Below are 23,742 nucleotides of genomic sequence, written 5' to 3'. Positions count from 1 at the left end.
AAATGGATTCCTTGGTATGTCCCCATCTGCATTGCTCCCTCTAAGTCACATGAGAAGTGCATTATGAACACAGACTCAGAGCCCAGCTCTCGAAAGGGAAAATTCTTACCAAAGCAGCAAGCAGTGAGATTTAATCCGTACTAATGAGTGAATGCTTAGAAAAAAACTCCGACTTTCATGAGAAGTGAAAATGAGGCAGTTTGCACCTCCAATCAGGATCCTAACTGAATAGAGACCCAGCATGGCCACGCGGGCTGTGTGAGGTTTGCAGAATGAGAACTGGGCCGGGCAATGCATCCCTCACTGACTTGAATAGACAGCATCCCAGGAGGCCCTCCTTCTCCAAAAGCATCGTCATCTGAGGGGATAGATCAGGCCAGCCTTGGCATATGACAGATCACAATCAGGTAGGTCAGCTGACGCAGGAAGCTTTGAATAGTCATTTTATTCCAGAAGTTCCAACAACAGCTTTGATGCCAGTGCCTGATAATTACTGACTTCACATGATTAGTTTCCGTTTGAGAAAATTTTCTGAGTTTTAATGAGGCTTGATGGAAGATAAAGGATAGTTATCATGCAGACTGCATTTTTCCCCAAAATGAAAAGACTTATTTTTTTCCCTTGTTAAGAAATTCAAATAATAGAAAGTCAAGTTCCCCAAAACCCAAGAGAAAAAATAAATGCAAAGTAAGAAAATAACTATTAACAGTTTGGTGAGTATATCCTCCCAGCCTTTTAATACATATGCAAACCTACATTTTATTTTATTTCTTTTTACTTTCTAAAATTTGTTACAGTTGACATTCAATATTATTTTATATTAGTTTCAGGTGTACAGCATAGTGGTTAGACATTTATATAATTTATGCAGTGATCCATCCAATTAGTCTAGTACCCACCTGGCACTATATATACCGTGTTTACCTGAAAATAAGACCTAGCTGGACAATCAGCTCTAATGCATCTTTTGGAGCAAAAATTAATATAAGACTCGGTATATATTATATTATATTATATTATATTATATTATATTATATTATATTATATTATACTAGACCTGGTCTTATATAAGACCTGCTTTTATATTACAGTAAAATAAGACCAGGTCTTATATTAATTTTTGCTTCAAAAGATGCATTAGAGCTGATTATCCGGCTAGGTCTTATTTTCGGGGAAACACGGTAGTTGTTGCAACATTATGTACTATATCTCTATGCTGTGCCTTACATTCCTCTGACTATTTTGTAACTATCAATTCGTATTTCTTAATCCCTTCCCCTTTTTCACCCAGCTAATCCCCCCTTCCCTCTGGCAATCATCAGTTTGTTCTCTGTATCTACGAGTCTGTTTCTGTTTTGTTTGTATATTTTTTCCTTCAGATTCCACTGAGAACATATGGTATTAGTCTTTCTCAGTCTGACTTATTTCACTTAGCATAATATCCTTTAGGCCCATCCACGTTTTCTCAAATGATAAGATTTCATTCTTTTGTATGGCTGAGTAATATTCCATTATATATACAGAGGGTGCCAAAAAAATGTATACACATTTTAAGAAAGGAAAAAACTGTATTCAAATTGTAATACTCAACATATACTGTTAACAACAGATGAATACAAATCATGTGTATACATTTTTTGGTACCTGGTATTGCTTCTGTTCAAACTGAAATACCTCTTTTCTGTGGCTGTGCATTAGGTCCTACAACACTGGCCCATTGCTTTTAGATGAGAACTATGGCCACTAAAAGTAAAACGTTGCAGATATTTTAGACTTCGTCCCGCATTTGACTGGCGTTGGTGAAAGTAGGCAGAAGTGGAAATATTAGAGATAAAATATATCAACTCTTAGAGAAAGTTCTTGACTTTAAAAAATTAATTTTATTAAATATGTATTTTGATCTAGGCACTTTATCTGCACTCATACAGGCGTTGTCTAAATGTAAAACTGAGCACCAAAGCCGTTCTTCAGATACATGCAGAGCCAGCTTCGTGGGCTTGTGACCTGTGCAGTGACCCACTGTCAGAAGGGGCCCTGTGCTTGGTTTAATGTTCTTCTGTTGCCATCTTGAATTTCTTAATCATTTTTGAATGACAGGCCTGGCATTTTCATTTTGCACTGGGTTCTGAAAATTATGTAGCCAATTCTAAATACACGTAAAAGCTGTTTTGACCTGAGTCATCTGACTCGTGCTCTCTGTTTTCATTTGGCATTGAAGATCGAGTTGTGGGTAGTTTCCCAACATTTCCTCTCAATAGCAAGATGACCCTAGTTCTAGGACATTTTCAAAGTCATAAAAGTTGTAGAGCATGTGATTCACTGGGAACAATGAAGGAAGGAAACACACAAGGTGATTTTTGTTTATCTGTAAGTGTATAGAGTTAAAATTATACCTCCATTGGAATATAGAAGAATCATGCCCAATGTGAGCTATATACATGTATGTGTGTGTGTGTATACATACATACGTATGAGTGTGTGTGTGTGTGTGTGTGTACAGAGGGTACCGAAGAATGTATACACATTTTAAGAAAGGAAAACTGTATTAAAATTGTAATACTCAATATATACCAATAACAAAAGATGAATACAAGTATATTTGACTTCTGCAATTACAAGAGGTACTCAAAGTAGTTACCATCAGCATAATTTTAATACAGTTTTTTTCCTTTCTTAAAATGTGTATACATTTTTTTGGCACCCTCTGTATCTATATCAGCATAATGAAAGAACCTCTTCATCTGAAGAGTAAATTTGTATGCACATGCGCCAATAAGCTAAATATAAATACATTCCTCTGTAATTTTTCTATCATGAAGATGATTATTCCAGCAATTCAAATAACAAGTAGAATTTGTGCAAGGTCTGAGTTTGGCTATTCTCTATAAGAATAATGAAAACACCCTCTTCTGAACTGGAAAGCATCATTCTTCCTACTTTTCTTTAAAAGAATGGTAGGGAACAGTTGGTCTAAATATACCATAAGATGTCTATCCTCCATTATCACTGAGGAATAAACATTTCATTATAGGGCATGGTCCTCTGTACAGGGAGACAGAAAGTGATTTTAAAGGACGACTTGCCAAGGAAGAGGAGTGCTTTCTGGATAAGTTATGAGCCACGGGGAAGGCTCAGCAGGCAAGGAAACAGTGCCACCTTCCCCTTCCAAGGTCAGGCAGGGCTGCTGAATCCTGTTTGCTAGATTCACCCAGGGTACTTTGAAAAACACTGATGTCTGGGCATAATCCCAAACTCATTAATTTATAACCTGAGATTGGTGCTCAGGCAGGGTGTTTTTAAGTATCCCTGGTGATTCTTATTTGCAGCCAGGGTTAAGCACCACTGGGCTTTTGCATACACACACACACACAAAAAGGTTTGGGCTACACCAAAGTCAAACAGGTATCTATTTAGAAAATTTTAAATTTAATCTACATTTATATCTGATATACTTACATATACACACTGTTAACAGATAATCCTATGTAAAGTATTAAGTGTAGGTAATTTAAAAATATTTTATAAATAGTTTAATGATATTTCTCTAATGATATTTCTCTGAAACAACACTTTCAATAAATAGCAAAATATTTAAGAGATGAAGATAATTTTTAAAGAACACATTTAAATAATTTTAAGAAATCTGAAGAATGTGTCAAAGTTTAAAAGTCCTTTATACTGATAGGTGGGTAGGCAAGTAGTGTTCTTTTTAACTTGGATACTTTCTTAGATATCTAACATCATTTTCCATTAAAAAAGAAAGAAAAAGCTGCTCAAAACAAAATTTAAAATTAACACATTTGGATTAACACATATGGATTAACACTAATCTGTAATTTATAGAATGTCTCCTTTAATAATATACTTTAAACAAAACAAAACAAAAAACTCCTCCAAGCATCTTTACAAATAAGTGTCTAAAATTCTAGTAAGCCTAGAGGAGAAATTCCTTTTCAACTAATTTTTGAATCCAGGGTAAAAGGGTTCTTGAAGATTTCACAACTCTGGGTAAAGAGTTGTGGGAGGGTGGCAACTGAGGAAGAAGGGAGGCAGGAAGGAAGGCAGGGAGGAAAATATAAAGGCCAAAAAAAAAAAATAAATGAGTGCCTTTAGTTACTTCCTATTTATATGCTGGAGAAAACTATACTATTTCATATTTCCCCGAAAACCGGGTCTTATATTAATTTTTGCTCCAAAAGATGCATTAGGGAGTACTTTCAGGGGATGTCTTATTTTTTCATGTGCAACAATCTATATTCATTCAAATACAGGCATGTCATCTTCTTCTGGAACATCGTCATAACGTACTAAATGCGTCCATCTGGCTGATGATCTTAACGGGGGCTTATTTTCGGGGTAGGTCTTATTTTCAGAGAAACACGGTAGTAGTTGTACTTGATTGTACTTGGTAATTAACTCTGTACACAGAGTGGAGATAAATAGTCTCATCTCTCTTTTTCCTATTCATAACCTAGAACCAGACCAGCAGAGAAGGACCAAGGCACGAAGGTTCAGATTTTCCATTTTGCGTCTGTGCATCTCAGTTGTATACTGTAAAAGAACCTGATTGCAAAAGACACTGAAAAGATGAACTTGCTTTCCGTGCTTGTAGCACATCACTAACATTTGCAGACAGTGAGGGGATGTTTGGATTAGCGCTTAAGGAATGAGACAAAGGTTACAATGATTACGCCTTTTTCTGTAAAGATCTGGAGGAATACAGGGACAACCACAATTGAGAGTAAACCCAGATGAAAATAGATGTCACCAATTATTCTAGAGAATTTCCAGAAGCATTCAATAATGAGACAGTCAAAACATCAGGCACAATGAGGAAATGATTAGTCTGTTTAAACTTAGAACTCCAAAATCACTGAGATAAATGAGAAAAACACAAACCTGCAAATAGCCTAGAATTGAACATTACTTAAATAATCAGATATGCCAATATTTTTTTCCAGTGAAGAGTTCAGCGGGAAAAGAGCTATATTTTTGAAGTGCCAGCTTTCCTCACGTCTCATTACATTTTAAATCCATGGCTGATGATTGACATGCTCATTTACAGCTCTGGAACGTTCTAGCCCAAAATACTAGGCTGAATGTTTCTCTCCTTGTTTGATGCCAAGAACAAGATGTAGGAACCAGTTAAACTGCACAGTCCATCCTTTGTCTCTGCAAACTTCAATCTGATCAAGAAAGTACTTTTTAGCCTCCTCCTCATTTTTGCCCACTGTGAGGGCATCCCGAATATATTCGATATCTTCTTTGCTTGTTAGCTGCGGCATTCCCGTCATCAGCATCATGGAGAACAGGATGATCAGTAGGTTTGTGTGATGACGAAGGGCTAGATAAGCCTTAGCACAGACGTCCTGGAAAGAAGAAAGGGCTGTCACTGTTGTTCCAGTAACTAAGTCGGGTGGAGAAGACTGAGCTGTATTGGAATTTACGTGGCATTACTCCGTTTGTGAGAAGAAACGTCACAAACACAGTTAGGTCCCCTGCCTCAGGTGAAAAGCTTGATGAGAACAGAAACTGTTTTTGTAATCTCTTAAGTACTCCAGTGTATTGCATATATCCAGGGTGTGCTCAAGGAAAACTAGTTAAGGTTCTTACTCTACCTTTTTACTTCAATTCTTTCCTAGGAAATGGAGGGTGGAAATTTCTGTTGTCTCTGAACAGGAATGAATCAGTTTTTGAACACTATACTGGAATCAATAAACTTTATGTAAGCATAAATAAGCTTTGCCAAGAGCTAATGGAATCCAAAGAAATGATGAAAACGTGATGTCTTTATTTTACAATTTGCCCTATTCTAAGAAAACAGATGAATTAGCTTTTCGTTGTCTGACTCCCAAAATTGTTGAATGAACTTTAGAATTTTAATACAAATTCTGACTATTGAATAAGACAGAGGCCTTTGAAAAAAATGCTATAGCTGGTGACTCCTCCAAAAGCCTTGGAGCAGATGATACAGGTGAGTTAAATTCACTTATTAGGCAACAGGCATGTTTATGACAATTAAGTAGTTTAAAAGCATAGACAAATATACAAGATTCCCAATTGCATAACATGAGAATAAGTCAACATTAATGTCATAACTTGGCAAAGATAGCATGTACGGATATAAATATTTCAAATAAAGTATTGAGTAAAATGTTAAAAGAATAACACACCATAGCCAAATACGACTTATTCCAAAATTGCAAAAGTAGTTCATCACAAATTACTGTATTAAAATCACTTTTGATTTTTATAAAACTAATATGCAACTTAATATGTAACTAAAATGTAATGAGTGAAGCATTATCTGAAATTAGCATGCACAGTCATTGTGAATAATGAGTACAGGAAAAAGAAATAAAGAAATAAAATCAGAAAAATGAAGGTAAAATTGCTAATATTTACAAATAACTTAATTATCTTCTTGGAATACCAAAAGGGAAAAAAACTAAATACTATTTTAACTAGGTTTTTTAAACAAGCTTTTTATAAAATTAATAAATAGGATGCTACAAATGGGAGCCACAAGTTAGAAAGTCTATTGAAAAGACAGATGTATGCATAATAGTAACAAAAATACCATGATTCCTGGGATAAACACATACACAAAACATGCATAACCCATATTTTAAAACTAAAAATTACTGCAGCACATAAAAGAAAATGTGAACATGTGGAGCCAATAGCATGTTCCTCAGTGATGATTGTTTATTATAAAGATGGAACTTCTTCTCAGATTAATCTATAAATATAATGAACTCTCAATAAAAGTTCCTATTGAATATTTCAACTCAGATATGGTTTAATTTCATCTGGAATAATTAGGGCTGGAGAGAAATTTTGAAAAAGTATAGTAATAAAAAACACTGCTTGCCATACTAGATATAAAACATATTATAAAACTGCAATATTATAAACTGTGTAGAACAGTACCTATTCTTTTCCAAAAAAGATAAGAAATTTTGTGGAACAGAATGGAAAGTTCAGACATATAGCTAAGTACATATTAAATATAAGATATAATAAAGGTGACTTCTCAAATTAGTGGGGAAAAGATCTATTATTTGATAAACGGGGCTGGTACAATTGGGCTCATTATTTAGGGGAAAGATAAAGTTTATCTCATGTAATATACCAGAATAAGTTCCAGAAGAATTAAAGAATTAAATGTAAAAAGGGAAAATATTTAAATAATCATGAAGTGGGAAAGGACTTTATGAAGATACCTTCCAAAGTGGAATCCATGAGGAAAAGATGGAGAGATTACAGAAAGTTCAAATTTTTGAGAAAAGAAAAAGCCATAAATTATTAAGAGAGGCACATGACAAGAGAAACCTATTTGCAACATGATAGATCACTTCTTCACCTTAACCCTCCAATAGCTCTCACAAATCAATAAGAAAGAGAAAACCAGTTGGCTAGAATACAGGCTAAGGATATAAAAGAGAATTCATATAAGACATGAAAACAGATAAACATATGAAAAAATATACAACCTCATTAGTAATCAAATAAATATAACTTAAAATGAGGTGGAAATATTCACTTACTAAATTGGAAAGTGTTTTAAAAATTTTTTTAAAGGTTAATACTCAGTGTTCACCTTTCATAGGCTGATGGTAGATAGGAATAGGTATAATTTTACTAGAAAATAATTTGATAACATGCATCAAAAGCTTTAAAATACTTATAAGTGTTATATGACTTAATTGTGGTGGTGGCTACATGACATGCATTTGCCTAAAAAGGCCCAATTCTGCTGTATGTGAATAATGCCTCAATAAACTTGACTTTAAAGATGTCTGTATCCTTTTGCCCAGAGGTTTCCATGCTAGAAAATTTACCTTTTTAAAAAAATTGGGTAATTTTGTACTGATTTATCTACAAGAATGTTAATTAGAACACTGTTTAAAATTGTGGAAACTTGAAAGCAAACCTAAATATCCTACAATTGGGACTGATAAAAAGGGTTTATGAAAATACCTAAAATTGTATGCTCTACAACTACTAGAATGATACTGTAGAAAAATATTTAGTAAACATGTAAAAGTATTTGAAATAAAAAGCTGGTATGAGACAACACGTAGTATAATCCCATTTTGGTAACTGAACTTAAAATATTTAGATAAAAAAGGAATATAAATTTATAGGCCAAAACGTTAATAGCGATTTTTTGTTTTTTTTGCTTTTAGATGATCTTTTTGGTGTCGTTGCATGTGACAGGGTGACTGCAGTGACGATGCCTGTGGGCCATGCCTGTGTCATTGTGGGTGCCAAGATGAGACTGTATGTGTCGCGCTGTCCGAGGACAAAAATCCACGACTACTCGCATTTCTAAAGTGAGACAATACGTATAAAATGCCTGGCCCAGAGGACGGACAGTACAGGCTTCAGTAAATGTGAGTCCTCTCCCTTCTCGACCTGGAAATCAACTCCGAGGGACACTCCACAGGCCCAGAAGACTGAGCAGTTCCTGCCACAGCCCAGGTACCTCTTGTCCCTGGAAGTGGCCCCAGTGCATTAGTGCCCTTGCATTCTTGGTGATTCCACTTTTATGTCCAGAAATCATTTTCTTTTGCTCACCCACAGGACCCATTGAGGTCTCTCTCATTTCTTGCTAATCACAAGGCTAAGGGCAGACTTCATCCCAGGCTATAGTTTCATTAATTTGCCAACTCACACAATTTTTACAAAGGCATAGATGGGGATGCCTTCTGATTTTGAACTAGATTACATTCCGATTTTTAATTATTTTCGATTCTTTCTGCACACTGGGTGTTCCAGGTAACACCCCACTGTCTGAACCCATGTGTGGTCAAACCCTTTGATAGATAATTTTTGAGGAGGGAAATTAATCTGGGGCCAAGTTATCATGACACTAATCTGTAGGTGCTCAGGTAAGTATTTGTTAAGTGACAACACAGTGATTTACCAATTGCTATAGCCCAAAGAGATGTTAAAGAAAAGGAATGTTCCTCTTGAAGGCCATTTCACCTATGTAAGGAATTTCTGCTGGCTTGAATTTAATCTGTTAGTTCTGATTTTCATATACAGGGGTCACTTCTATGAAAAAAAAGTTTCATTTCCAAATTTAACCGCATGCTCCATACTTGTCAGATGCAATGTCTAAATTCTGACTGGCTGTGCAGACTTAGAGACTTGGTGTGGATTTAATTATCTTTGGCTTAAAGGTAGTATGGAACAGTGGTTAAAAGCACAGATTCACGCCTCACTGTCTGGATTCAAAACTTCACTTTATTACTGAAAAGCTGTTTGTCATCTGAGAAGTTACTTCTCTGGACCTCAGTTTCCTCATCTATAGAATAAGAATAATAATAACAATACCCATTTCATATGGTTGTGGTGAGATTTAAGTGCTATGTAAATGGTTGCCTATTATTAATAATAGTGTAAGAAGTTGCATTTCTCAACGCTGAGGTCACCTTCCCATCTAGACCACCTGTCCAAAATGTCTCCTCCGACAATAAAGACCAGATGGTGAGGTGGGAGATAACCTCCTTCCGACCAATGTGGAGAGGGAGCTAGTCTTTGTGCTGGCCCGCTGTGGGGTAGGAAGGTGGGAGCACAGCACGTTTGCTGGTGCATCTGCAGCTGGCTCTCTTGCTATGAAGGCACCGTGAACGCTCGCTCCACCCACTCAAGCCCCAGAGGTTTCATTTCTGCCCTTTGTACTGAGCCACAGGGTCTGTGAGAGCGTTCTGACCGTGCTGCCTCAGCCCCGAGGCCTGTGGTTTCAGGGACCATGCGGATGTGGCTTGGGGAGCTCAGGGGGAAGCACAGAACACAGAAGTTCCTGGCTGTAGCAACAGAATTTTCCCTTCTGCCAGGGCTGCCCAGAGCTGGCCTCAGACATTCTCATTCTGGCCTTCTCCATGGCCTGTTGAGTTCTCTGTTACCGAATGGAGGAGAAGGGGCTAGGGAAGAATCTGAATTCTGGGACTTGGTTTAATGAGTGGAAAGCAGGAAACACTGCAGTTTTCTTCATGTCGTTAGCTGGAACCATCTCCTTTGGTAGCTCATAAATAGATTGAGCTTCCATAGTACAGCTGCTCTGAACTTCATAGTTGATTTAAATGCCTTAACTATAGCATCTAGTACCCAAGGAATGGATTGCTGGTACAAAGCTACCACTCCCATACTTCTTGGGAACAAAGGAATTCATTACCATTTTGAGCTCAAAACTTTGACTTGATTTGTAAACTGGCATTACTTATCAGTTCATTAAACTGAAAAGAAACTACTTTCTATGCACAATCTACTAATTTCATAACCACCAATGAGCTGTGGCTGCTTTCGACTGCCCACGGTAATGTGAAATAGGCCTACTTTTTTTTTTTTTTTTTTAAATCTAAACTCTTCCATTCTCATCTAGAAACACAGTAGAACTGAAATATTACTGCACATAATGCACAAAAATGAGGAAGTGATCTCAGGATCATAAAACAGAAACTCGGAAAAGAATGTAGGCAGAGGAGAGAGAAAAGAAAAACTCACAAATATTCATCAATGAAGAAATGTTCTCACCCACTTTTCCTAAAAAGTCAGGTTGATTCTGTCTGCTAGAGGAAGGAGTGAGTGGAGAAAAGTAGTATTTCAGTCAAAGACAGAGGATTTTATTTTTTATAAAAATCAATGAATTGGTGAGGCAATGTGATTAGAAGTTATTTTGGCAAAACAGAGAAAAGGGTCACCGATGAACAGACCTAGTAATGCAGGAAGAAGCACTTTTTGGTAAATCTGAAAGAAGAGTGTGTTTGACACTTGGCTATGCATTTGTTGAGTTTGAATTAGGAGTCTTACCTCTAAGGTATTCTTAAAAATGATTCTAAGACTAGCTCTGCCTACCAGGGGCAGGGCTAAACTGCCATCTTCTCAAATATTTACCGTGTTTTCCTGAAAATAAGACCTAGCTGGACCATCAGCTCTAATGAGTCTTTTAGAGCAAAAATTAATACAAGACCAGGTCTTATATTACATTATATTACACTAAAATAAGACCCGGTCTTGTATTAATTTTTGCTCCAAAAGATGCATTCCAGCTGATTGCCCGGCTAGGTCTTATTTTCGGGGAAACGACTATAGCTAGAAGTAAAGGTTAGAATTAAACTACTCTACTTTAGTCAAATATTCTAAATAGACTGTATGTAGAGGTGAGTGTGAGTGTGTGTGTGTGTGTGTGTGTGTGTGTGTGTGTATTTGTCTTCTAGCCTTGTTCCAAAAAGGATTGAAGGTAGATTATTTGGATACACAAAAGTCATTAACTAGAAATGAATAGATAAAGGAAAGGGACTAACAAAGGAAATGACCCCACAGTGAGTTTGGGAAAGAGACTAATCCTACATGTCACAAATACTGGCTATCGGCGGTCTTCAAATATATCTGTAGCCAAAAGGAAAATAGAATGCATATTTCATCCAATGTTCAGAAGATTAAAAACAAAAAACAAAAAAGTGTTAGGAGAAACACAGCTTTTCTAGAGACCAAGACCTGAGAGACTTTGCAAGAGGATCTTTATGAAGAGTACACTTTGCAACATGAGGGATAGTGTCCTTGATAATATTCTTATGGTAGACAAAACAATTCTCTAAACGGCGCTAAACATTGAGAGGATGAAGCCATTTGGAAAGTTATTCTCGATAAATATTTAAAAGGAACGGTCTAGGAGGCACTGAGTGGTACTGCACGCTGGTAGATTAACCATAACCAATCCAAGGCCGCCTGTCAGTTTTGTATTCATGTCTTTTCCAGAGAACTGATGAAATTCAGCAAGCTTATCCAAGTCCTAACAATTCTACAGCCCCAGGCAAGTCTGCATCTGGGGCAGATGTCACACCAACATATTTTTAGTCCTCCAAGTGGCTGATGCTGGCCCTTGTCTGAGCACCCCTAAAAGTGGGTAGCAACGGCAGATAGTGAAGAACTGAGAGCCTCAGACCTGGGCAGAGGAGGCTAACCTTGGCCTCGTTAGTGGGCCAGGGTGCAAGTCCTGATAGAGAATTCGTTATCAACTCAGCACGTTTTGGGCAATTTGATAGATAAGTCGTCATCTCCCTGTTGACCTTTATAATAGGCCTTCATTATAGTAATTTGTGATGAATCAGTTGAGTTCTAAACGACTTGCTTTGTTCTCTACCCCCTAGGCTAGCCCTCAAACTTGCATTGCTCACACTTGGACCCACATTTCCTTTCTTGATTCAAATTCCACTGCGCACTCCCTTGTATACCTACGTTCTCCCCATATTGACAACTCTACTTTTGTTCCTCAGTACTGATACCAAATACCAACGTCATGCCCTTGCGCTTGTTATTCTTTCTGCCTGGATGTTCCTTCCCCTCTTCCTTCACTCGCTCCACAGCCCTTTTCTATCCCCAGGATTTAATTGCTGTCTCTGCAAACCGTTGTTGAAATCCTCACAGACCTTCCCATGTCTCTCTTCTGCTGTGCCCTGGGGCTGTGCCTCTGCTCTGTGTGTCACCTGCGCCCAGCAGTGTCTGGCACTATAGACAATATGCAGAATCCTTCATATGCAGAAGCCAAGTTCAATCAATGTTGGACAAGATTCATTGCTTTAAAATCCAGATGAATTGGGGAATAATCATATTTGAAGGGGATTAAGCTGTAACGACATCTTGCCTCACCAAGAGCAGTGCTTGAGGCTTCTCGGCCCCTGAAATGTAGTGGGTAGTTAGTGTGCACTGAATAAGAGTCTTCTCTTGGATACGGAAGAACAGGGCCTGGTGACACCACAGGATGGAGCAGGAGGCTGCGAAAGCCCTGCCTGGCAGGTCACAGGCATAGACAGTTATAGGTGGAGACGAGGCAGAGGTTAGCACACAAGACAGGGGAGTCAGAGAGCAGGAATGTGGAATAACGGTGAGTGTCAGACAGTCTCTGACCGCTGGGCCCTGTGGCTGGGCTGAGGGAGAGTAGGTGAGTCTCCAGCCAGACAGACGGCAGGTGGGAGGAGGGCCCCAGTACTACAAGCAGGTTAACAAGCAGGGCGCTGGTGGAGGACCTGAGGCAGAAGGAGTTAAAACCACCTGGGATCTGAGATGACAGCTAAGTGACAGCAGAGACGGATTTGGAATAAAGGTTCTGAAAAACCCAAGTCAGGACTCAGCATAGAGGCTGGGCCCAGCGCTGGGTCTGCAGGTCGAGGGGCCTGGGATAGCACTGCCAGGAGTGGAAACCGGCCGGCCTGATAAAACTGGCATCCTAGGCTAAAATAACAAACACACAGCCAACGGTTCCGACTGCTTTCCTGTGATGCTTCTTAAGAGTGACATCTAGGGGCAAGTGCCTTGTAAGGCTGCTCACCAGGCTGTCTGCTCTGTCCAGGCGGGCGTGGGAAGGTGCTCTGTGGCTGCCCTGACTTCTCGGCTTTATCTGACACACACTTGCTCAGTGCCTACTGTGTGCAAAGAACACCTTCAAAATGCTTGCCTAGACAAGGCCAAACGGTCCATGCGCCCTGAAAACTATCCTATACTGAATGTGCAGGTACGCACCGCAAGTCCTGTTCTCGTTGCATGGACTGCTGCTCTCACTGGGGAACACAGGGAATGTTTGTCAGTAAGGAAATCATCACAAAAATGTGACTACACCTCGTATGACACATATTTGTATTATTTAATAAAATATTAGATTTCATAATTAGGTGTACTTCCTCTTCTGATATATAGATATTTAACCTGTACTCTGAAGGCTTACTGACGTCCATGGGATGGTAGTTTGTCAATCTGTGCTATTACTACTTCGTAAACTCATAGAACACAGTGTGTTATGGGGAAGGAAGCAAGGCAAGGGGGCAGTTAGTCTCATGCACCTCCGATGCAGGCCTTGCCCCTCCACCTTTCACTCCTTCACTCCCCAATACCTCCTGAGTGATTGTCTCAGGCCCCACACGAGGGATGCAGGCCAGACACTGCCCTGTTGCACAGAGCTTCCTCTGGGAAGGGAGAGACAAACAGACTAGTACAAATAGTTACACGCTGTGACAGATGCTGTGAAGGCAGCATGCAGGGGGCTGTGGCGAAGAATAACGCAAGGGTCCTGGTGCATTTAAGCGGGGACCTAATGGGCACTGAGGGTCGTTCCAGGGAGAGGGGCTGGGTGGTGGCACAGCTGGAATGGGGCAGATGTGAGTGAGGATGGCCACTACGACCTGAGTGAGAGAACGTAGGGAGAGTGCCATGGGGCGGGGACAGGGCTCCATGGCACAGGGCCTGTAAGGCAAGATTAGACACTTAGATTTTAGTACAGATGACATGACGAGACGCCACTGAACAGTGTCAAGTAAGGGAGTAACACTGTCTCTGTTTCTTAAGTTCACTTTTGAACCAAGCTCTGATTAATTTACAATCTTCTAAAAGACCAGAGACTTCATAGAATGAAAAAACAAAAAACAAAAAACACGAAAATTTGACTGTTATTTTTGGAAGATGGGATAATGGATTTTTTAGATCTTCCTGATATTTTGCTGGCTTTTTTTTTTTTTTTAAAAGAAGCACTTACTACTTTTAAAATTAGGGGACAACCCCCCATTCTTATATAAAAATAAATAGGAAGTCAAATTTAATTTGCCAGTGATATAAGTGTATTTGTATGTAATATGTGTTCTATAACTGTTCAGTGAAATTTAAAACAAAGTGGTTCTAAAATAAATCACCAGTGGGCAAAACACTGTTTTTCTTTTTTTATCTCTTCAGGAAGGGGGAGATTTTTCTAAGGAAAATTGATTTATTAAAATTGTCCTCATTGAAATATATCTGTTTGGCAGCCTGTGTGCCAGATGCTGCTCCAGAAGCTAACGGACATTCTTGGGTACAAATGATAGGCCTTGGTTTTGTGTCTCTGTCTGATTATAGTTTGCTCCTGAACTCTCCCTATTCTAGAAATAATTTATGAATATGACCCTGGCCTAAACTAGCTACCCTGGAAAGAAAGAGGTAAAATAAAGGACTGCTTCAGTTCCCCTAACTTCCATCCTCCGGCCACTCCCTGATTTTTAAGTCTTTTCTGGAGAATGCTCTTCTCATCCTGAACAAAAACTGGGTCAGCATTTTCCACCCTTCCTAACAGGTATTCAAATGTGCTGCATGCATTAATTAATCAAATCAATTCAAAACTAGTGATTCACGGGAAATGAGGACACCTTTAATTCAAAATGTAAATATATACAACATTCCCCTGCTTACCTAAAAATGGCAGCTTTATTATACAAGATCCGGAGGTGCTATTTCGAGAGTTTAGAGATGTGTTCCCTGAGCTTGAAGGAGTTCATCTCAAAAACGGAACACAGAACTAAGAAACAGAAAAATGCTCTTGAAGACTTAGTAGGATGTAAAAAAGTATTGTTATAGGGTCTGAGTTAAATGATGAAAAAAACTTGCCGCTCATCTCTGTCAAGCTGGAAACTTTAGAAATTCCGCATATGTATAACTGTACACATATATGTGTAAGTGTTTAGCTTTTTTCCTGCTGTGAGTGAAGGTGGGGACAGTGCAGAGAGGACGAGCAGACAAGGGGGCAGGCAGAGCTCGGAGCCCACTTGCTCCTTCACCAGAACAATGTCACTTTTCCATGTTTCACATGTTACACTTGTGCTGGAGATGTCATTTCAGAATGGACTTCTCAACTTAAAAGTTTTCCAAGTGTGAAGACCAGTCGTGATGTATATAACAAAGGGCTCTACCGTCTGTTGAGTTTCTGCTATGGTCTGGGCACTGGGCTAAGCATTCTACATATTTAATTTAAATGATCCCTAAAAAAACACAGGAAGTAGGTCTCAGTATTCCCACTTTAAAGATGAGGAGACTGAGGTTCTGAAAGGATAAATAATTTGTATCACATACACAGCAATTAAGTAGCAGGGCCAGGATTCAAACTCAAGTTTGTCTGCTCCAGAGCCCATCCTTCCTTCCAACCACAATGCCATGTTGGGTCTGTTTAACGCTCAAAGTGCATATATGCACAGGCACTTAAATAGTGTGCAATACTCCAAAATGTAGGTCTCTCTATATAAGTACAATAAAATTTATAAAGGTGTGTTTTTAGTGGTGCACACTGCCCAGATGTCACTTTAGTGAAAGAGGTTTTAATGGCTTAAGAAACCAGCTTTGGTCACAAAGGAAGGAGAAATACTCCCAGACTGAGAGGACAGCTTGTGCAAAGTCTCCCTGCAAAGATTTCTTGCTTTGGGTGGAAGCTGCCGGAGGGGAGGTAACCTCTGCTTGGTCTCCTCACTCCCCAAATCTTTTCTCTAAAGAATGTTCTGAAACTTAAAACAACAACAAAGAACATTAAAGGCAAAGTATTCCTGAGATTTTAGGGGTGACATGGCACTCTGGGTCTTTGGGAATGCTGTCAGCAGCAGGACAGATGGGCCATCATTCTGGGGAAAACCACCAGCACAAAGGACAGGAACATACACACAGAAACAAGGAGAGCCTGTTAGTGAGGCCAAAAGCCTCCTGTCTCCGATTCCTTAAATGACACTATTGCTGCTGTTTGTTCATAGCTAGTCAGATAAGCCCCACCTCCAGGAGAGGAGAACTAATCGTTTTCCCTCCTTTAAATGGTGAAATTCTTCCAGGTGCTGTGTGTGTGTGTGTGTGTGTGTGTGTGTGTGTGTGTGTGTGTGTGTAACAATTGTTCTCTTCCAGGAAGTTGTCAAAACATATGATTTTTAACTTTAAAGGAAAACAGAACTGAAATGTGTCAAATCCCTGGAAATAGTCTGAAACCCAGTTGAGTTTACACAGAAAAATACACACTAAAAATGCTAAGACCATCTGGCCACAGAGATCTCAGTTTCTCTGACAACATTCCTGGAACTGTGGGAGGGTGTCCTGTAATCACCAAAGCGAAAATCAGCTAGGAGAATAAACAAGGTTTCAAAACAATACAGTCTAGTTCCTGTTCCACTGAACTTCAGAAACCATATCACCTCCTCAGGGTAACACAGACTCAAGAAGAGACTCAAGTAAAACACTTGTTCCTGAAATGCTGAGTGCAAATCAAGCCATGTTTAAAAGGCACTAAAGGAGGGGGCTACTTAAAGGGAACCTAAGGCAAATGAACTTATAATCACTCGTTGCCTCTATTGATGTGTTTTGTGTTTGTATAGCTATAAAACTGTATATTACAGTAGTAATTACAACTTCTCAGAGTTATGTTCATTCACAGTTATTAAATTTGCAAGTGTGAAAATTTTACTCATTGGGTATTTGAAATACTTGATAGCCAACAGTGGATGTAGACCAGGAAGGAATGAAAAAGAAGATAGAATGTGAAGGCTGCCAGGGAGCTGGGCAGACGCATGGAGGAGCGTTACAGGTCAGCAGTACAGGGCGCAGCTCTTTGAAGGACCTGTAGTCAAGCTGACGAGAGTTCAAATGAGAGAAGGGACTATCTTTTGCAAAAATGAAACAAGCACACAGTGGTCTAACAAGAATTCCTATGTTAGTAATTTGATAACCTGTAGCAAAAATCAAGAGAAGTTCACAATTATTTAAGAGTCCTGAAAACAGATGTAAACTTTAGATCTTCTAGGCAACGTCTTAGATAGATAAATACTCAGAGGCGACACCTGCTTGCCAGGCACTCTTTCTTAAAGCTCCCTCTTCTGTGCCAGTGTCATCCTGATGTTCGAGATTTGCCAGGCCCACCGATTGCGGAAGACTTTTACTTGCTGTTTGGTTTTTAGTGGAAGGATTTCTGAGAAGCCTCATTTTGCACTTGGGGAAGGAATGGAGGAGATGGGGAGGAGGTGGGGTGGTCATGCCAGACGGGGGTGGGCAGAGGTGAGAAGAGCCTCAAAGTGGAGGAGAGGTGGGGGCAGCTGTGAGCTGCAGGTACCATCTGGCTACTGTTCACAGTAGGTGATCAAGAGGGAGGCCAATTACCTGAAATTTCTGGAAGTGTAGGCTCATCTTCTTTCCAGAAGTTCCCATCACAAACAGGAAGTCTGGGGTTAGCACAAATGGCACTCTCTCTTTATTAATGCCCAGGAAACTTTTGTAATTCCCAAGAATGTGCCCAAAGTCAATATGAAATAGATTTCCTTAAAAGAAGAAAATGTCTGACATCATTACACTGACATAAGTGCTCGTAACAATACTCTTGTTTGTTTATTTCTTGAAACATTTTTTTAAGTTGCCTGAAAATGAGCTATCTTGGGCGAGAGAGCTATTTTTACACTGTTTTATCAGCTTGTGTTATTTTTCGTCTTAGCAGGTGTGTGTAGTAGTAGCCACAAAGCACTCTTTGAACCATGTATGTATTTTTATCCTTCCGGTGTTCTTTAAATGACAGCCAAATGCCATTAAAAAATTCTCATCTCAGAATTATTCATAGAAATATAAATCAAAACTCTCTGGCTAATATGTCATGATTATGCCCAAGAGTCTTATGCCCTTTGTGTAACTCAGGATTGACTGATGTTTCACTCTGTTTGGGGGAGGGTCATTCACCTTTTACTTTTGAGTAGCATGATAAAAATCAATCATTCTGAATCTCCTTTGGGTCGATTTCTACCACTGTCACCATCACCACCACAATTACCATAATCTCGTCTCATTTATATAGCCCTTTATCACATGTATGATCCTTAAGCGCATTGTCTCTTTTGATTCTCATGGAGAGTAAGTGATTTTTTCTAATATGGTACTTTTTCCAAACTCTACTCTTACATTGGTCCAATTTTTTTGGGAAAAATTCATTGCATGATAGCCAATACTGATCACTGCGACCAGTGAGGTGAAGTAGGTAAGGAAGGGACAGCATTTCAGATGTAAGGATATCTACGAGTTCTTTTGGTTACTTCTCTGCAACATCTGATACAGTTGATCACGCCCACCTTCACTTAGAAGCTTCTAAGGTATGACCCTATGGTAGCTTCTCAGCTACTCTGACTTTTCCTTTTTAAGTCTCATTTCCTGCATCTTCTACCATTAGTCACTCCTGGGTGATCTAGGGTGATCACAACTTCTGTGTCCCTACACAGACACACACACACAGAATAATAATGACTTCTAGATATGTACTACAACCTTGGACTCCATTTAAAAATTACTCTATGCTGGGAGGAGGCGTGGGGAGTTAGCGCTCAACGGGCACAGGGTATCAGTTGGGGAGCATGACAAAGTTCTGGAGACGGATGGGGGTGATGGTTGCAAAGCACTGTGTACATACCTAATGCCACTAAACGATACACTTATAACTCGTTAAAATGGTAAATTTTATGTTATGCATATTTACCACAATCAAAAAGAAATGACAACAGATAAACTCACCTGTCTCTGTGATCATAATGTTGTCATTGTGCCGGTCACCTATTCCAAGAACAAAGGTTGCCACACAGTAGCCGGCACAGGAATACACAAATCTCTCCACTGCTGCCTGAAACTAATTAAAATGCATCTGAATGTAAGTTGTGTTCTAACTACAAATTGCAGCATGAATCTATTACAAATGACTTCCCAAAAGACAGTATTCTGGGAACCATTTTCAGAGAGCAAGTGAGTTGTGCCTGATTTCATTAACGTTCTATCTATGAAGTGTCAACTTCTTATTGCTCTACTTACTGTAGGTTTTAGGTCAAGATTCAAGGAATCACAAAAGCACAAGCAGGAAATAACAGTTAAAGGGCAACAGTAATTTAGTCAAAGGGTTCACTTCCTCTCCACGCTTCACTTGCCAACAGTTATCCAGAAGCCATGATAATTTCTCCGTGATTGGCGAACATTTGTTTTGCTTGTGACCACTTAAAGGATACATGGGGTCACGAATACACATATATAACAGATTAAGAATTGCTACTAATTACATTTCCTCCCCCAAAGGCTGCTAATCATGCAAACAAGAAGTGCTAATCCTGTGCTGCAGAACTTTAAATGACAGCTAGACAGCCTACCACACAGCTTGTGAAGGATTCAGCATATGTACTTCCGAGGAATGGTGAAACCGACAATTTCAGCATCCATAATTTACCATTCAAATCAGAGTGCAGTGGCAAGTTAGAAAAATTACTTTATGGGGTATGTGGTATTTCCCAGGTAGGAAACAATTTATATATCGTAACTAATTTTTTTTTGGCTGAACAACAAAAATAGACCATTATAGAAAGTGCTAACAAATTATTCCACAGAACTGAATTTTATGCAAAGCATGCCTGATAATCAAAAGAGAAGCAAATTCTCATGGAGTTCTGAACCGAGCGCCTGCCTCTGTTTTACACAGATATGTGAAAGCCCCCACGGTGGGCCGCATGAGTAAAGGGGTTTCACCAAAAGCCGCAGGAGCTCACCTTTTCTTCAATAGGGCATTTTTCTCTGAGCCAGTGATTCAGGACTTCGTCTTTAAATGCGCCCGTGTTGCCCACTGTGCTTTGCTGAATTTTGGCAATAGTTGTGGCATCTTTCACGATCTCGATCATTCCTACAGGGGGAGGCACACAGTTTGATGCAGACTGGGGCCTAGGGCCTGACCCGGAGGAAGGCTGGCTATGTCTTTGCTGAGTGGAGGGCAGAAAGCTATTTTCCAGGTTCATGCTGTTGGTTTTCTTAGGAGCAAGAGAAACAAAAGGAGGAGGATATGGAAATTGTGTGGGACGCGCTTTCAATATCCCTGATGAAAAGAGGAAAGGGTTGGTTTCGAAAGGTAATAAGGAAGAGCTTTTTTACGTACTGAGTATATCCTTCCTTACTTGGCAACCTGTGCCTTTTCCTTTTTTAAATTACAGGGTCAAATGTAAATGGCTTTGTACACTTCTCAAATCAGAAACTTGAAGAAAAATATGTTTGACTGAAATTAAAATGTTAAATGTTTGTAAAAGCACCTAAGAGTAGAATATGCAATAGCTATGATAATGTGAATTCTGGGATATTAAAATAAGTGACAGATCTTTCTACTTTTAAATGTTATTTGCGAGGGAAAAGTTTAATGTGCAATGAAAAGAGTTCAAGTTTAGAGGTGGAAAAGTAAAGAGGAGGGAACAAGTTCTTACTAACATCATTTCCATGTATAGTCTCAAGGATTTGAATCATGCATTCATGTATCTTCAACATATCCATATTAAATTGAGAGTGACATTCACCAGCCTTGGAACACGTTCTTCCTTTTTATATGGATTATGATTTTAAGGTTTTAGTAACTAAATGCCTACACTGAAGGAATTATGATCCTTTAAAACTAGCTGAGTGGTATATCCATCTCCTGAGTTAACCACATACCTATTTTGTCACCAGTTGAAATGCAACCATATGGCAAGAGGCACAGATCCAAAGATTCAGTCTCCCAAATAGACTCCATGATTCGTAGGATCTGGGCATCAAAACACAAAAATATTTCCATTATAAATGTATATATTTCTTCTCCTTTAAAAAAACAATCATCTTAGCTGGTAAGACAAACTATATAAGGAAACAAAAAATACATAATTAACAATTGTACTTTTATTTATCACTCTGGTACGCTAAAGATTCCCTTCCTTGGGAGGCAGTTAATTTTGGTCCCTGAGATGTACCTGGGGGAAAAAAATAAACGGATTTCTTTTGAGGGCTTTAGCCGTGATTCATTTATTCAAATGTTCCACTCTAGTTATGTATATTGTACGACAATAAAAAACAAGTTCCACTCTAACACTTCTATACATTTTTATCTATAAGGCACTCTTGGGCTACACCCAAGACAACAGTAACGATGATGACAGCTAACATTTACTGAATGCTGTTTCATTTATTTAAAAAATTTTTTTAATTAAAATTTATTGGGGTGATCATGGTTAGTAAAATTACACAGGTTTCAAGTGTAGAACATCTATACGGAAAATGCTCAAAAAATGTACATACATTTTAAGAAGGGAAAAACTATTAAAATTATAATAATACATACCGATAACAAAAGATGAATACAAGTTGTGTGTATACATTTTTTTGGCACCCCCAGTATATCACACTGTGTGTTCACCACCCAGAGTCAGTTCTTCCAGCACCATATATTTGACCCCATTACCCTCCTCTGCCACGCCTGAATGCTACCTTATGTTGATCCTTTGCATTAACCCTATAGTGTGGATATGATGATAACTTCCATTCTGCAGATGAAGAGACTAAGGCCTAGAGAGCTTCAATAACTTGTCCATATCTGCCAAGCAAAGAGCCTTAACAACAAAACAAAGTACATAAAGGTCAAGTGTAAACTTTCCCTCAAAATGAGAGGAAAAGAGTGATGTTTTGTGTTTTTTGAAGTGCCCATCTTCGAAAAATTCAAAAGAATCTGTAGATGTATTGGAAATTTAATAAACTTTCAAAGGTTTGAAGGACTTATTTTTCCCTTTTTATAAAACACTATTTCCAGGACAATACACATACCATTCTTGAAAAGAGAGCAAAGGGTATTATTGTTTCCGTGTTAGAAATAAGTAAAAACAGAAACATAGAGGGAATTGAAAACATAACCAGTTTTTAAGTACTCTACATTTAAATCATTGTGGTTTGCCTATTTTAAACAAGTCATATTAAATATTAGAAATTATGTTACCTCCACAATATTGAACAACTAGAATATAGAGAATATTACTTATGGATTTATGAAGCTAAAGTTCATCCAGAAATGTTATAAATATAAAACTGATTAACATTGATACCTTCACCATTCACCTGATCTAATAATCTGTTCACTCTAATTACTTAACTGCATGATATCTCCAATCACCCATCTATTCATCTTCTCTCTCCTTCCTATCAAATCACTCATTTGAGTGTGAGTATATGTGGGTGTGTATCAAAGGTGATCTATCTAAGGAGAGAGCACCTGTGGGTGTGTAGCTATGTGTATGAATATGAATGAAGTAGATGCTAGGGGGTAAACATGTTTATATTCCATGTTACCATACCAGGAATGGGGTGCATAAAAAAGAGGCGAGGTGAGGGAAGTATATGTGGCTGTTTGGGAATGCTGGACATGCGTCTTCTCAGGAATGGACAGAACTGTGATGCTCACTAGATTGTGTGGCTAATTGCCCACGACCATATGTCTCCCGTGAAAACTCTCTATTTTGTAATCTTTGATCACTGTTCAGCATACAAGATAGGAGAATGGGAATAGGGTAATTAGAAGGCATTTTTTTTAGCTCTAATATAGAAGTATTTTTTCAGATAATTAAAACACAATTCCTTAACAGTAGCATACCTGTAAAATAAGCATGTCTTGGCGCAGATCATCACCATGTTTAAAGATAATTCCAATTGTTTCATTTGATAGAGCTGTAGGGTCAGCACATTTAAACTCGAGCCACAAGGGCTTTTTCTTGGAGGCCATCACTTTACACTTTTCAACCTGTAAAGAAACAGTCAAATGTTTTCTACACACAATAAATACACATTGTGGGGACATACATCCTCTTGCAAAGTATCACTATAAACAACCAGGACGAAGCCCTAGTTGGAAAATGATTTTCAGTGATTTGGGTAAAAAATACAGAAAATGTTCTTACAAAACCTGAAAATGCTAGTGAGAGCAATTGAGAACACTTAAACCAGTGGTTCTCAAAGTGTGTTCCAAGGAACCCTCAGAGTCTGTAAAGGTGCCTAAGAGGTGTGGCAGATCCTATCCTCTGCATTCACCACTCCCATAGGACTCTGGTACTCCCCTGTCTCTTTAATATAGCTTTGTATTAAAGTTGGCCTCCTTCTAAGATTTAATTTAGAAAAAAGAAT

General features: G+C 38.7%; 1 protein-coding gene across 4 annotated transcripts in view; it reads right to left on the bottom strand.

The window, feature by feature from the left end:
- Positions 1-2,656: 2,656 nt before the first annotated feature.
- PIK3CG (phosphatidylinositol-4,5-bisphosphate 3-kinase catalytic subunit gamma) overlaps positions 2,657-23,742 on the bottom strand; it is a 33,056-nt gene continuing 11,970 nt past the window's right edge. For 3 of the 4 annotated variants that reach the window (XM_033088696.1, XM_033088697.1, XM_033088694.1), the window contains exons 6-11: positions 23,216-23,362; positions 21,256-21,346; positions 20,331-20,461; positions 19,318-19,429; positions 17,929-18,086; positions 2,657-5,369 (exon numbers count right to left, since the gene is read on the bottom strand). In XM_033088696.1, coding sequence (XP_032944587.1) covers positions 5,091-5,369; positions 17,929-18,086; positions 19,318-19,429; positions 20,331-20,461; positions 21,256-21,346; positions 23,216-23,362 — 918 coding nt within the window. In that variant the 3' untranslated portion in view covers positions 2,657-5,090. The remainder of the gene's footprint in view (positions 5,370-17,928; positions 18,087-19,317; positions 19,430-20,330; positions 20,462-21,255; positions 21,347-23,215; positions 23,363-23,742) is intronic. The other variant, XM_033088695.1, reaches the window with a different exon arrangement.

This window comes from Rhinolophus ferrumequinum, chromosome 20 (genome assembly GCF_004115265.2).
Source record: "Rhinolophus ferrumequinum isolate MPI-CBG mRhiFer1 chromosome 20, mRhiFer1_v1.p, whole genome shotgun sequence".
NCBI classification, from domain to species: Eukaryota; Metazoa; Chordata; class Mammalia; order Chiroptera; family Rhinolophidae; genus Rhinolophus; species Rhinolophus ferrumequinum.
The sequence above is the reverse complement of the archived record's forward strand: the minus strand, read 5'-3'. Positions and strand labels throughout refer to the sequence as shown.